We start from the raw sequence: 14,519 nt of genomic DNA, 5'->3' as shown, positions 1-14,519 counted from the left end.
GCCAAGTTCCAGGATAGACAGGTGACCAACTTATAGGGTGAGAAGTAATGTATATCTTATGAGAAAACACGGTTCCATAGGAAAGACACCAACATTGCCAGGTGGTCAAGTTAATAGCTTTTAGTGTAAATATTTCAGGAAAGTCGAGGGGTGCGCGTCCCTGGCCCTGACGCTATGCCCTTTCCTAAACTATACGTTAATACAGTAACAACATTCTTTACAAAAGAAACTAGAACTTTAAGAAACCAAACAATATCAAGTATTTAATCAGTCTATTTATTGCTGTGACTTAAAGCATATCTTTGGTACATATTAACATTCAACAACCATTTATACATTTTACTTAATGTAACGTAAGTCACATAATAACAATTTGTCAAATACCTCTTTGTCATTGACAAAATACAAATATATTTTAACTATTTTTAAAGCTCTTTATTTAATTTATTGTACGCACTGTAAAAGTTGCTTATTTTGGAATTTTTCTTAGGTTTGAATCACAATCGAAAAATCCGAATACCTTACTGGAACATCAGTATATTCAATAGTTCTAGAATTGAAGACGCAAGTATAATGGCGAAATTATACGAGATCCAAATTAATTTATTGATCTGAATTACAGCAATATATGAATGATTTCATAAGCACAAGCTATTATCTTCAAACTGCATAAATCTTCCTTTTACTCATATAGGTGAACACTCACGAAACTTGTGTTTAATTTTATGCACTATAAATATTGACGGCTGAATAGAGTTCACTCTAATAATCAGGAAATATAACAACTATTACTAAGTATAATGTAAATGGCACACATATACACACACTCTTACACATGAAATAAATTTGAGATTTTAATAGGAATAAATTGCAACATTAGAGAGTCTGTATTACTCTTTGCTAATTTTCGTGAAACAAGAAAATCATACCTACAATAGCAATAGCTATTAAATTTTCCTTTTCCTAAGTACTGAACGGCGTACGTTTACGTTTAATTTGAAGAATAATAATAAAGATCACGGCCATGATAGACAAAACCACTAATGCCAAGCTTCTGACATAGCTTAATATGTTAGTATACATTAAAAATGTACAGAAATGGCTCAGCTGAATTTTAGTACATACAACGGCAAATGCATTAAGTAATGCATTAAAGTAATAAATACAGTGGAAACCCGTTATATCACTGGTGCTGGGGAACATGTTTTACTCCCGGGTGTTATAACATTATCATGATGTAATGAATATTATTATGGTAGTTATGGAAGGAATTTTCACAATTTTATCAACGTAACTTTATTTCGTTTTGAAGGAACAGCTTATACAAGGAGTCATCAAATTCACTATTCTCCCCGACTCGAGCAGTCCATCACTTTCGTCTTAAGACACAAAAGTACGCTTTTTTCTTTTTTTTAAAGTTTTCATTTAGCACTGCAATGTACCTTCTGGTATTCTGTTTTCGCGAAATACTCGCTTTTGATATGTCATTCTCTCGATTATTTTTAATTTTCTTGTATTATATATTTTTTTCTCTTAATGTTCGAACAATATTATCTGATACCCAGGCGACCACAAAAGATAATTTAGAAACTGTATAGCGACCAGTTTTCAGAGTTCAGACGACTGTGAAATCTTAATTCGTACTACAACAATACTAGCTGCCCAAGAAATCTAAAGTTGATTGCACACATAAAAGAAGTTAGAAATATAATTAGCCTTCGGAGGACATGCTTATACCCACAATATTACTGATTCTGCGTTGTTTTGAGACGAGATATAACGAGTGTCTACTATATTTTGCTCTAAGTTCTGTAAAAACTGCCAATGATACATATTTTACGTTCTTTAGATTTACATTAGCTATGCTCGCTTGCTTCACCCGGGCAAAAATTAGGTTTGGTTTGATTTTTAAATAGCTTTTGATTGTTGTCATTACAAATGGAAATTTAACGAGATACCGTAGCGCTTGAAAGGGAGACTCTGATGAGTAAGAAGTATTCTTGGCATACACACATTGTAGCCTTAGAAATTCCTGAGATAATAGCTGCTGGTAATGATACTTGTCAGTATTTATAATTAATAAAAATTTGAAACAGAATACATGAAATTGCAACAATAAATAAAAATATGTCAAATGTTGCTTTCGTTCGAAGTTCTTGCCACTTTTCGTCTGAATGTAATACTCATGTTGAGGGTTAACACCTTAGATGGCGATAATTTTACTTCCAAAATAAAATGATAAAACTCACGTATTGCTAAAGTTGTTAGCAAATGAAACACCATAAACACCTATCCAACTGTATTGTACTGCTGTCATAAACCCCTCACGATTTCAATTCTATTTCTATATTTTTTGTTATCTATTCCATGTGTAACAATAATTATGTGGTGAGTTACTGAAAAAAAAAAAAAAAAAAAAAAGGTTACCATAATACACTAGCCCGAAAACTGGCTCTTACTATATAAAGCAATGAGAAAATTATGTTCGTAGAAATACTTTTAAAACCAATTTATGAGTACTTAACAAAATTCCACACCTTTACAATACATAAGCATGTATTTCAATTTGATTATAATATTATTAAACTCATGATTTTCTATTACCAAAAAGGATCATTCAGAGTTAAGTTGCAATTGATTTTTTCACGACGAACTTGAACCAAAAACAGTTGTAAAATGTTTTTATGAATAATCGTCACAAAAATACACGATAGAACATAAAATTATTGCATAATACTATATGGTTCCATTTTGTTCTTGATATGTACAATATTTAATATTAGGTGAAAAAAAAATTAATGACCCTCCCATATTTCAAGCCAGACTTTCACGATAGCTTTCATCATTTTGTGATAATTTAATTACACATCATTGTGATCATAAGTCGACAACAAATAATCCTGAATTCTGCACATATATTGCACAAAACACAATTTAAGAAATAATGGTCTCTTGAAACATCGTACACACATATATAAAAATATACACTAGAAAGGATGATTTTTACTTGAACCATGTTTATACATTTATTCCACACTATTACACAATAATGACCTATGAAATTCATTGTATTTTAACTATTATTTAACAGTAGTTGAACACAATAAAAGTTAAATTACTGTATAAAACTATGGCTTTATAATATACTGTCAAAAACTTGGTAACAAACTATAGAAAACTGCTTTTCATGATTTACTAACATGAGTTTAGCATCAATACTGAAACAGGATTTGTATTGTCATATTATCTTAAGTAAATAAATAATTCGTAACACAACGAATTATTAGGTCTGCAATAAAGCAAAATTTCTATTTTAGTAATTTTACAGACAGATTAATGTCCTTCTCCTAATGCCTCTCAATACATATTTCACCCTTAGTTACTCCAACAAGTCAAGCTCAGTTATATTATGGAAATATTGTCATCTATTCGTTGTTTTACTGTAATGTAATCATATTCAAAAAGTTCGATATGAATTCCTCTTTCAAAAGCCGCTTTGAAATAAAGATCTCGCACATAAACCTTTTATATATCATTTAATTCCATGACACATGTGTCTTGGGTTTTCCGAGAGAGTGATGGACACCCAGCTTTTGAGTATTTTGTTTGACGGTGGGAGAGGATAAATTAAAAGTTACAAATTCTATCATTTGTTTCGATTGTATGAGTTGATAACAGCCGTCATCTCAATTTCACCAACGAAATAGTGATTTCCCTTTCACCATTGCAGACAAAGATTCAAATAAATAAATTAATTCGTAAAAAAGATTCATTAAAAAGAGAGCATAGTTTTAATCGTAAGAGAATTACCTGTTGCTTAACTAATTCTGGCGAAAAAGGTAATAGTATACGTTGTTTAGGGATCAAATTATTGAAAATAAGTAAAATTTTAACGGAAGATGAAATAATTCGATGTAAGCTTTCCATTATGATACCATCCATAAATTCAGTCGCGTTCTATTAACAGGTAGGCTATGCAGTTGCCGTCACCGATTCCACAAAAATTGAGATACTATGTTGGCAATAATAAATTGTAAGACCCATCTTCAGTGTTTTCGACTAATCAGCTTTAGATGCCGATTGTTAGCTACTAACTTCAGAACTTTTTCCCAACAGTCACACAGGACAATATTCGCCCGTCAATGTCAGCCAAAGCCGAAGTGGCACAAGTGATAACGCATGTTCTTACGAATTCGGACGTACCTCGTTTGAACCTTTAGTCTTATTTATTCTCCGTAAGGTCATTGTTTAAATATGTAAATATTTATGTTGTAATTTGTAGGCTTGTGTAATATGACTGTATGTAGCCAAGATATTCGCTATGCTTCAGAATTATGTTACTCCTAAACATAAATGCAATGAAAGAAAGTCTTATTTTGTACTATACGTTATCAATCGGTTACACTTTACTGCACTCTTCTATAATTTGAAGTACCACTGATAATACACGAGATAAATTGCTTATTTCATCTTTTAATGTAAAGTCAGAATTAGCTTACATGTTTTACTATATTGGCCCACATATTTTATCCAAATTTCAATAGTGAAAAATTAATTATATTTGTGACCTTACAAGAGTTAGTTTTACACAATATTTCGTTATATTGTATGTTATTTACAAATATGTTGATTTCTCATTCTGAACCCTCACTCCTCTCATCTACATATAACAGTTATTCCGCCCAAGCCTTCGGTCTTCTGTACACTATAAGTTAAAAGCATGTTTAATTAAAAGCTCTAATTGTTTATATTTAACTCACTTATTTACTTATTTGTTTGTTTGAGTTTGCTAACCATATTTATACAATGATTCAAGGACTTCGCTATATAGGCAAGCGGTAGCGCAGATAGCGACATCTATTAGCGTGAAGCAGGCAAACGATAGCGCTGGTAGCGACATCTATTACCATGACTTTACTCTTATAATTCTATGGCACCGTGCATGAAACCCATAACCCACAAAATTTTGAACATTGAGATAATGGTATCCTTGCAGGGCTAGACCTTTAACACATTATACCTTCAATCGTTAATCTTGTAAATGCAGTAATATGAAAGCAACAGAGATGGTAGCATAGTGTAAAAATCTTTAATAAAGAAATCTGTATATATATTTAGACTTGATTTTCTGTAAACATTTTGTGTGGGTTATAGGTTGCATACACGGAGCCACAGAACTAGCGTGGCACACAGATTAAGACCTTTTCCGTTTATTATTGGGGTATACAACAACTGAAGCAATACAAACGCACATACACGTAGAACAAGAATTTTAGGAATGATCCAAAAAAAAAAAAAAAGATCAAACGGTTGCGATCTTAGTCAATAATTAGTTTTTGGGTCAGGGGCCACAAAATTTTGAACGGCCCCTAAATCGAGTTTTCGTATTTTCTACGGAATAAGCACATCAAACTGAGTTAAGTGATAGTTTGAGTTTGGCTACACTATATGTAGTTCTCCAAATATAAAGCCTACAAGATTTTTTTTTTGACTGAAATATATTGGATCTTTTGATCCAAAAATGAACATGTCAAGAAAGTGAAAACTGAACTAACTTTGTCCCGATCTTCGAATTTAAAAAGAATATGCGTTATCATTTGCTCAACTTCAGTTCATGCTAACTTAAGAAATCTGACCAGTGTGATTGGTAAAAAAAATAAAGAAACAAAAAAAAAAAAAAATACCATTAGAAAGCTCGATACTCAACTATAAGACGCATTCGACGAAAATACAGAAGGCAGATCTAATGGTTTATTATGGACAGAACATCCTCTAAATTTGAACTGACAAAGTAGCCTATCCTTGTATAGACGTTTTCAGGACAAGAGAACCTCAATTCCTGGAACTCCACGGAACACCCACACGGCTCTGTCCCGTGCCAACAGGACATAAATCTAAGAAAACAAGAGGCGACCCTCGGTTAGAAAGAGGAAAAGAAGTTGCCAAATGTACCTTTTATTCAAGATTTCTTTTACTTAATTTATAGCAAAAAGTAATAACATTATCTCTTTATTTCTCACTTGTTTTCCTTTCTTTCTTTTTTTTTCTTTTTTTTTTTATATTGTTTCTCCTTCTACCTAATGACATCGGACATCTGGCAACAACCACCAACCACCGTTCTAATAACGGTATGGTTGCTCTTTTGGTAGTGGTGTGGGACGAGGCTCTTATGTTCTGAAACGGACAATGAGTCCTGTCTACAATGTGTTATGCATTTTAATTTGTGAGTAACTTCTTATTGTTAATAAATTTCAAACTTTGTAAAATCATATACAAATAGTTAACGACACATATTCATCCTCAAAAATTCCATTTCGTAATAATAACATTTTTTCAGATCTTACACTAAAGCTTAAAGTTCATAAGTTATTGCACTTTACTGCACCGTTCTTAAAAACCTCAAATCAACGAAACATCAAGAAATTTCATTAAGTTCATTCTAATCAACGCCAGCGTATCAGATCATAAACTCTGACAGAATTAACAACATTCAATAATTTGTTCTAAATTAAATGGAATAAGAAAATTAATTCAAATTACATTTCATAAGAAAATATATTGCTTTGTGACACACAATATTCTACAAGTCTCACAATAGTTTACACTAATGCCAAATGAGTTGATACAAGTATACAACAGCACAAAGTATACTACAGAATAAACCTATTGCATAGTTTTCAATGCCATTCACTTCAAAAGTAATGCTTTAAAATGTGGAACAAATTGTCAAAGCTAATATATAATTGAGTTAACAATTGTTCATATAATTTCAATATAAGACTAACAAAGAATAAGATATGAGAAAGAATTAGATAATTTTCTAAATGTAAATTCCAAGATTCTGTAAGTTGTACATAAAATGAAAACTAAAATATATATTTTTCAAATATATACATATATATACTTTTAAAGGAAATATAACGTTGATATAAAACACAGAAAAACAATTCAAAAACAACAACAAACAAAAAAGTTACAATAACAACATCACTACTGTTTATTTTTTTTTTAAATTACAACAATAATACAAAGGTATAATCCATACTAAGTAGACATATGCACAATAGTACATATATACAATGAAACATAGAATACAGTACACTTCAGAGGTACATGCTTCATAAGACGAGAGTATTATCTAAATATACAAATATAAAAAGTGAAAGTATATATGCTTAGAAAATGAAACAAAACAGCGAAGCTATGAAAAATTTTGTAAACGATAACGCACCTATTCATATTAAAGTAAATAGAGAAGGAACTGTTATAGATTCTCGGAAATATTGATAAGATTCAATTTGCTAATTTGATCGAAGAAAGAAAAAAAAAAAAATCAGTGCTCAATGCACCCTATAGCAATTCTACAATTCACTATTTACTTTATTTTGTTAGAAACGCTGATTTTGAGTCTAACATAAAATCTACTATTCAAACTAAAATCAATATAAAATATATAAAGAATACGTTCTCATGTGTCTTTGTGATAAATTGTTGCTTCACACTATTTTAAAATTAGATTAATCTATATGATGTAAATAATTAGGATTTGCAACCAATAAATAAAATGAATGTAATACAATTATGAGATGTTCTTGGGCTATAAACAGCCAATTACAATGTCACAAATACGTTTACAAAATAAAATGCAACATGCACACTCACATTTTACCATCTCCATAGTGGAAATGTTGTAATAGTTTCGTATTTAATTGAATTACAGTTCTAGAGTAAGGGAAGTTGTACATATTAATAAAATCTGCAATTACAATATTGACGCCCTTCTCACCTGGACTTTGTTTTTGCAGCCAAGGTATAATAGCCCTATTACAAGGAATGCCACACTTACTTTCCAAGTTCCCACACGGATGCCTTACAACAAGCGCGTTATCTGGTGTTAGTACACATTGTGACACAAATCCTGTAGTCTTCTGTCGGGATGCCATTCCTGATTCAACAAAGTGAATCATCGAATCAACTGATGTTGTGTTCGGCCATGGCGTGGGAAAATATTCTGTTGGCCAAAACTTGGGCTGCCCTCTAGCTGAGTTGTTTCGATAAATGATAATCAGCTGGTACCCGTTCTCCCTCATCCATCTTAATGTCACGTGATATAGGTTATACGAAACCGGGCACAACTTCCTCCCAAACAGAGAATCCAAAAGCACTAGTAGTCTTGTATGATCTTCCTGTTTAAAGTTGTAAAAATGCTGAAAATCCAATACTAATATCTCTTCACTATGGAAATCGATAAACTCTCTTATCTCTTTTAAGGCATCTGTAATGGGGTCCCCAAACAATCCATGAACTACATGCGGTTCACTAGTCCCACTTAAAATAGCTAACCGGATATCCAAGTACCTGGAAGAGAAAACTGGAATGAGTATCCAAACAAAAATTCAACAGAATTGAAATATATTATTGAAACTATATGCTCGAAAGCAGTGCTTCTTCAACGCAACAGTACATACTTACGACCAAGAAAGACATTACAAAATGTTCATTAATGTTGTTACAATTTCAGACACGTATGAATAGTATACAGAATTATCTAAACCTAACCAAAGAAAACATTCAAAAATCTTACTAAAATCAGAATAAAACTTATTACAAAACGCTATTCAGTAGAATACAAGAAAATATTTGGATTTTTTTTTTTTTTAACGTTTCATCAATTGTGAGTCTGTCTCCGATCACTTAACCATGTTTATATTTGTTTCCAGCAAGTATTTTCACCATATCTGATAAGCGTGGATTGATTGATTGATTGAAAGGGTTTATATGGGCGCGCCGACATCGAGGTCTTTTGCACCCTTCTCTGACAGGAAAAATGAAGTACCCAAGAACAAAAAAGCATAGTATCACAGATATAATAAAGTAAAAGCAAAGTCTGGAGTACGTAAAAGGTGTTCGGTCATTTATGAATTAAAATGTCATAGCATTCAAGAAATGTGCAAACTCGATACACAAACACAAGGACGGGTTAGTACACAACAGCATATTAATCTTCTCTGCCGGGGCAGCTCGGCAATAGGTGCACACACGTGGGGCAGCCCATAATTAGTAATGAATATGACAGTGCAGTAAAGAAGATAAAAGCAAGGAAATGCTATGACAAGCATAAAACCACCATGAAAAAACACAAACGGTAGATAAAATCAGAAATAAATTAATTAAAAGAAATGTGAGAAATGCACTCACAGATCACGCAAGACGTGCAAAGGCTGCAAGTAGGTGAAAACTTGCTGGATCATCTGGACATCGTCTCCAAGCAAGGTAGACAGATCAGCTGGTAAGCCCAAGGCGGGCTCGCTCAGGAGCAAGAGAAACACATTCCACAAGAAGGTGGCGGATGGTCAGGAATGCACCACACTGGGTGCAGGAAGGCGGGTTCTGACGACGTAACAGGTAGCCATGGGTCAGATGGCTGTGCCCGATACGTAATCGTGCCAATCGTCGTTCTTCCAGTCTTGAAGGACGAGAACTCGTGGCCCAAACACCAAGTCGCGGCTTGACAGCATGCAATTTATTCTGAAGGTGCTCATCCCAGTTTGTCTGCCAGCGCTGAAGGAAAAGACGGTTGATTACAGGGCGAATATCAGAGCTGGGGAGCGGTGACGGATACTCAGGTCCTGTAAGGGCAGCTTCTTTGCAACACGGTCAGCACGCTCGTTCCCTGGAATACCAGCATGGCCAGGCACCCAACAAAATTGGACATCGCAACCTGCAAGTCGTAAGGAATGGCAAGAGAGTAGAATTTGTTGAACTATAGGGTGCACAGTTGACACATCCGTGAGACTATGTAAAGCGCTGCTGGAGTCAGAGCACAGAAGAACATGTCGGAGATGGCGTCGACGAATATAATGCAGAGTCTCCAGAATAGCAACCAATTCAGCAGTGAACACAGTGGAAGTAGGATGGAGCTTCAAGCCAGCGCTCTGATCATACGTGACGAAGGCACAGCCAACAGAATCTTCATGCTTCGAACCATCCGTGTAGAAGACAGCGTAGGTACGGTACGCATCCAGAAAAGAGAAGAACTCCTGACAAAATTGTTGATTGCTGGTAACAGACTTCTTAAATTACGTTAGATGAAAGCTGACAACTGGTGGAAGAACTGTCCATGGAGGAATGGGCAGGAGGCCCAATGGATAGATGGCAGGGACATCGAATCCAAGAGAAGCCCCAAGATCTATACCACGAATGCCAAAAGGCCGGGTAGCAGTAGGTCGTGCTTGATATCTGTCATAGCGAGCACCAGCCTCAAGGGCAAAGGCCGAAGGATGGTCAGGTACGGCACGGATATGAATGTAATAGCGCAGGAGCAGGCAGTCCCGACGGTGGGAAAGAGATGGTTCATGAGCCTCGACATAGAGACTAGGAATAGGGCTAGTTCGGAAAGCTCTAAGCGCCAAACGAAGGCCAAGATGATGAACAGAATCCAGATGACGTAGGATGGAAGGTCGAGCAGAACCATATGCAACACAGCCATAATCCAATTGGGAGCGGATGAGGCTACGATATAGACGCAACATCACCACACGGTCAGCACCCCACGAAAGATGGGACACCAAACGTAGTAAGTTCATGGAGCGGAGACAGCGGTACTTCAGGTCTCGAACGTGAACAGCCCAGGTAAGTCGTCGGTCAAACTCCAAGCCCAGAAAACGAACATGATCCACATAGGACAATCGAGAACAGCCAAGGAACAGCTCAGGATCATAGGCACAGTGACGAAGGCGACAAAAATGGACGCAGTGTGTTTTGGTGAGAGAAAAGCTGAAACCAGTAGTGGTAGACCATCGGTGAAGGCGGTTGAGCGCTAACTGCAACTGGTGAGTAACTGTACGTAGATCACGTGAGCGACAGTAGATAGTAAAGTCATCCACATAAAGCAGCTCATGAACAGAAAGGGAGAGCTGCGACATCACACTGTTCACTGCAACAACAAACAATGTGACACTCAACACACTACCCTGTGGAACGCCAGTCTCTTGTGGAAACGGACCAGAAAGAGTAGATCCAAGCTTGACTCTAAAAGAACGTTGTTCGAGAAAATTCTGGATGAAGAGAGCCAAGTGGCCACGTAAGCCCCAGAGATGGAGTTGCCGCAAAATGCCATATCGCCAAGCGGTGTCAAAGGCCTTTTCAAGGTCAAAGAAGATGGCTATTAGATGTTCTTGATGACGAAATGCATCCTGAATAGCACTTTCAAGATGCGCCAAATGATCAGTAGTGGAACGGAAGCGCCGAAAGCCACACTGAAGATTGGAAATGAGGCCATGGTGTTCAAGAAACCAGACTAAGCGGGTATTGATCATCTTCTCCAAAAGTTTACACAGACAGCTAGTCAAGGCGATCGGGCGGTAGCTTCCACTGGACGTGGCAGGTTTAGCAGGCTTCAAAATAGGAATAATGTATGCTTCACGCCAGGCATCGGGAAAGGAGTCTTCAAGCCAGATGCGATTGTACAGGTCAAGAAGATATTGCTTGCCATCGTCAGGCAGATGCCTGAGCATAGCATAACAGATGCCATCAGGACCAGGTGCCGTGTCTTTCGTAGAATCCAAAACAGCAGCAAGTTCAGCAGTAGTAAAAGGCAGATTATAAGCTTCAGCGGTTGCAGAGCGGAACTGAAGTGGCGTACGTTCGGTGCGTTGTTTATAAGTGAGGAATCCAGCTGAGTAGTGAGTAGAACTGGATACATCTGCAAAATGACGATCTAATGCAGCAGCAATTCTGTCCTGATCAGTTACCATTACACCATCGATAATAAGGAATGGAACCGCAACGGAGGAAACATGTCCCTGTAGACGACGAATTTGCGACCAGACCGCTGTCATGGAGCTGCCAGCAGTAAGAGAAGAAACATAAGTGCGCCAGCTATGACGCTTAGCTTGCTTAATCAGATAGCGGTCTCGAGCACGAAGAAGACGAAATTGAGCCAAATTATCAGCTGTAGGAGCACGATGAAAAGTACGTAGCGCTCGACGTCAGGCCAGAATAGCGTCACGAATCTCCTCAGACCACCAGGGAACGGTGCGTTTACACCGGGAACCAGCATAGATAGGAATAGAGTCGTGTGCAGCTGCCAGGATACTCAGCTGTAAGGCCTCACAATGACCATCAACAGTAAAACGAAGTTCTAAAGTGAAATGAAAAGTGGCGGGAAAATGATCCCAATCTGCTCGACGTAGATTGTAGGCAGTGAACGGAGCAGAATGGATGAGCGGAAGACCATGCACAATAATAGGAAAGTGGTCACTGCCACAGAGATCATCATGCACGCGCCAAGTAAGATGGGCACCAAGTTGAGGACTGCAAATGGAGAGGTCCAAATGAGAGTAGGTACCAGTAGCAGTAGTAAAATATGTGGGACTGCCATCATTGAGGAGCAATGAGTTTGTGTTGTCAAGGAAAGTGGCAATCTCTTGACCTCGCGGCTCAGTACGAGGAGAGCCCCACAGTGCATGGTAGGAGTTAAAGTCACCCACAAACAGAAATGGGGATGGAAGCTGTCGGGCAATCTGTTCAAGATCGACAGCAGTAAAGACGTCATGACGCGTAAGGTAGATACAACAAAAAGTAACAGATTGTCTTAAGAAGACACGAACAGCTATAAGCTGGAAAGCACTATTCACATGGATGAGAGCAGAATGATAAGCATCAGAGACCCCGATTGCTACACCACCTGCTGCACGACCTGCAGTAAGCTGATCATGACGATATACAGTGTAACCAGAGAGAACTGAGTTGCTAGTAGAGGCAAAATGCGTTTCTTGAAGACAGAATATGGTAGGATGAAACAATGTCAATAACTGCTTAAATTCCTCGTAGTGAGTGGAATAGCCATTTAAATTCCATCGAAGAAGAGACATGTTCAACGAGCATCGAGAACAAGAAGCGAGGTACTGCGCTTGCCTTTTTTCACGGCCTTCCACAAGGGTAAAATTATCGAGTTCCTCCTCCACCATATCATCCATAAGAGACTTGTCATCACCAGGTAAACTACGTGACGTATGCTTCTGTTTCTTCGCCCCAGGTGGGCTAGAAGACTGGGTGCGTGAAGATTTCTTCGATGCCTTGGTAGAAGAAGCTTTGGAGGAGGGAGAGGCAGCCTTGGAAGCTTGAGCCTGGAGCTGTTTTTTCCGTTCCTTCTTAGTGAGGGGTTTGGTAGGAGGCTGGCTGTTTGACTGCTTCAAAAACTGGGTTATGGAGTGATTAGAGGCAGACGAGATAGAGCCAGCTGCCGGAGCGGCAGGAGGCTGAGAAGCAGGAATTGGGTTAACAATTCGTGGAGGCGAATGATCATTCAATGGAAGCTTAGGCTGCGAAGCGGATGATGATCGGTGCTTCGTGCGGGACAGTCCTGGGTTCACAGAAGAAGCAGTGGTACGGGACGCCTTGGAAGAGACTGGCGCACTGGGAACCTCAACGTCAGTCTGGGTAGCAGAATTGACTGTCTGAGTACCTTGTGATCTGCTGGTCTTTAGAAGGGAAGAGAAACTGGTGCCGAAGGTAACTTTTGGCTGTAGCCTTCGTTTAGCCTCAGCTGCGGAGATCTTCTCGATTACCATCAGTTCACGGATCATCTTCTCAGCCATAAAATTAGGACAGTCACGTGACCAAGCTGGGTGGCCACCTTTACAATTAGCGCACTTCGATGGGGCCGCACATGGGGCCGGACCATGAGCTGCGGAACTACAATTACCACAGATGGCAGAGGCATGACAAGAAGGGGCTGAGTGGCCAAAATGTTGGCAGTTAAAGCACCGTAAGGGTAGTGGTATGTACGGGCGGACATTCAAACGGTGATAAGCAACGTTCAAATGCGTTGGAAGGTCAGGTAGAGCGAAAGTAATGATATAGGAATCCGTGGGCTGTACTGTACCATTTCTCTTCGTAGTAATTCGATGGACGTCTGTCACATGGCTATCCGTAAGTTCGGCACATATTTCCGCCTCTGGTAACTCTCTCAAATCGAAGCATGTGATGACTCCTTTGCTAGTATTTAACTGCCGATGAGGCTCAACCAGAATAGGAACAGGTCCTAGCTGAGTACTAGCTAAAAGTAGTTGAGATTGTTTTTCTGATGTCGTTTGAACAAGTAGCGTCCCATTTCGTAATTTACGAATATGTCCAGGAGGAAATATGATGAAGCTGACGATGAACTATAAAGGGTGACAATTTACTTAAGGCTCCAACTGTGTCAGTTGATCTGTCTTTGATAATTAAATATCTTGGTGCAAGACCAAGCTTTTCCTCTCTCTCTCTATCCTGGGTGGGTGGTTGATGCGAAGCCATAACTGAAGAAAGCCCAAAATCCTCTCAGCTTCCCCGTCGTGGTTCGAAGCGGCCAACGAGGCTGGCAGGTCCTACTTGCATGACCCTTGTCAGCAAGCTAAGCTGTGACACCAAGTCAAAATGACAAGGAGGCAGAGCCACTTGCACCGCCGACTGATGGGTACTTTTGAGAGGACCCACGTCCCACCGTGTAAGGGGAGGGACCAATGGTTCATTGG

At 38.1% G+C, this 14,519-nt stretch overlaps 1 protein-coding gene across 1 annotated transcript in view; it reads right to left on the bottom strand.

Annotated features, from left to right (window-relative positions):
* Positions 1-260: 260 nt before the first annotated feature.
* The window catches only part of LOC145668823 (PI-PLC X domain-containing protein 3), a 50,180-nt gene continuing 35,921 nt past the window's right edge, over positions 261-14,519 (bottom strand). The window contains exon 3 of the mRNA XM_081736998.1: positions 261-8,358. Within this exon, the coding sequence (XP_081593124.1) occupies positions 7,659-8,358 (700 nt within the window). The 3' untranslated portion in view covers positions 261-7,658. The remainder of the gene's footprint in view (positions 8,359-14,519) is intronic.

Source organism: Thermobia domestica, chromosome 13 (genome assembly GCF_964235325.1).
Source record: "Thermobia domestica chromosome 13, izTheDome1.hap1.1, whole genome shotgun sequence".
NCBI classification, from domain to species: domain Eukaryota; kingdom Metazoa; phylum Arthropoda; class Insecta; order Zygentoma; family Lepismatidae; genus Thermobia; species Thermobia domestica.
The sequence above is the reverse complement of the archived record's forward strand: the minus strand, read 5'-3'. Positions and strand labels throughout refer to the sequence as shown.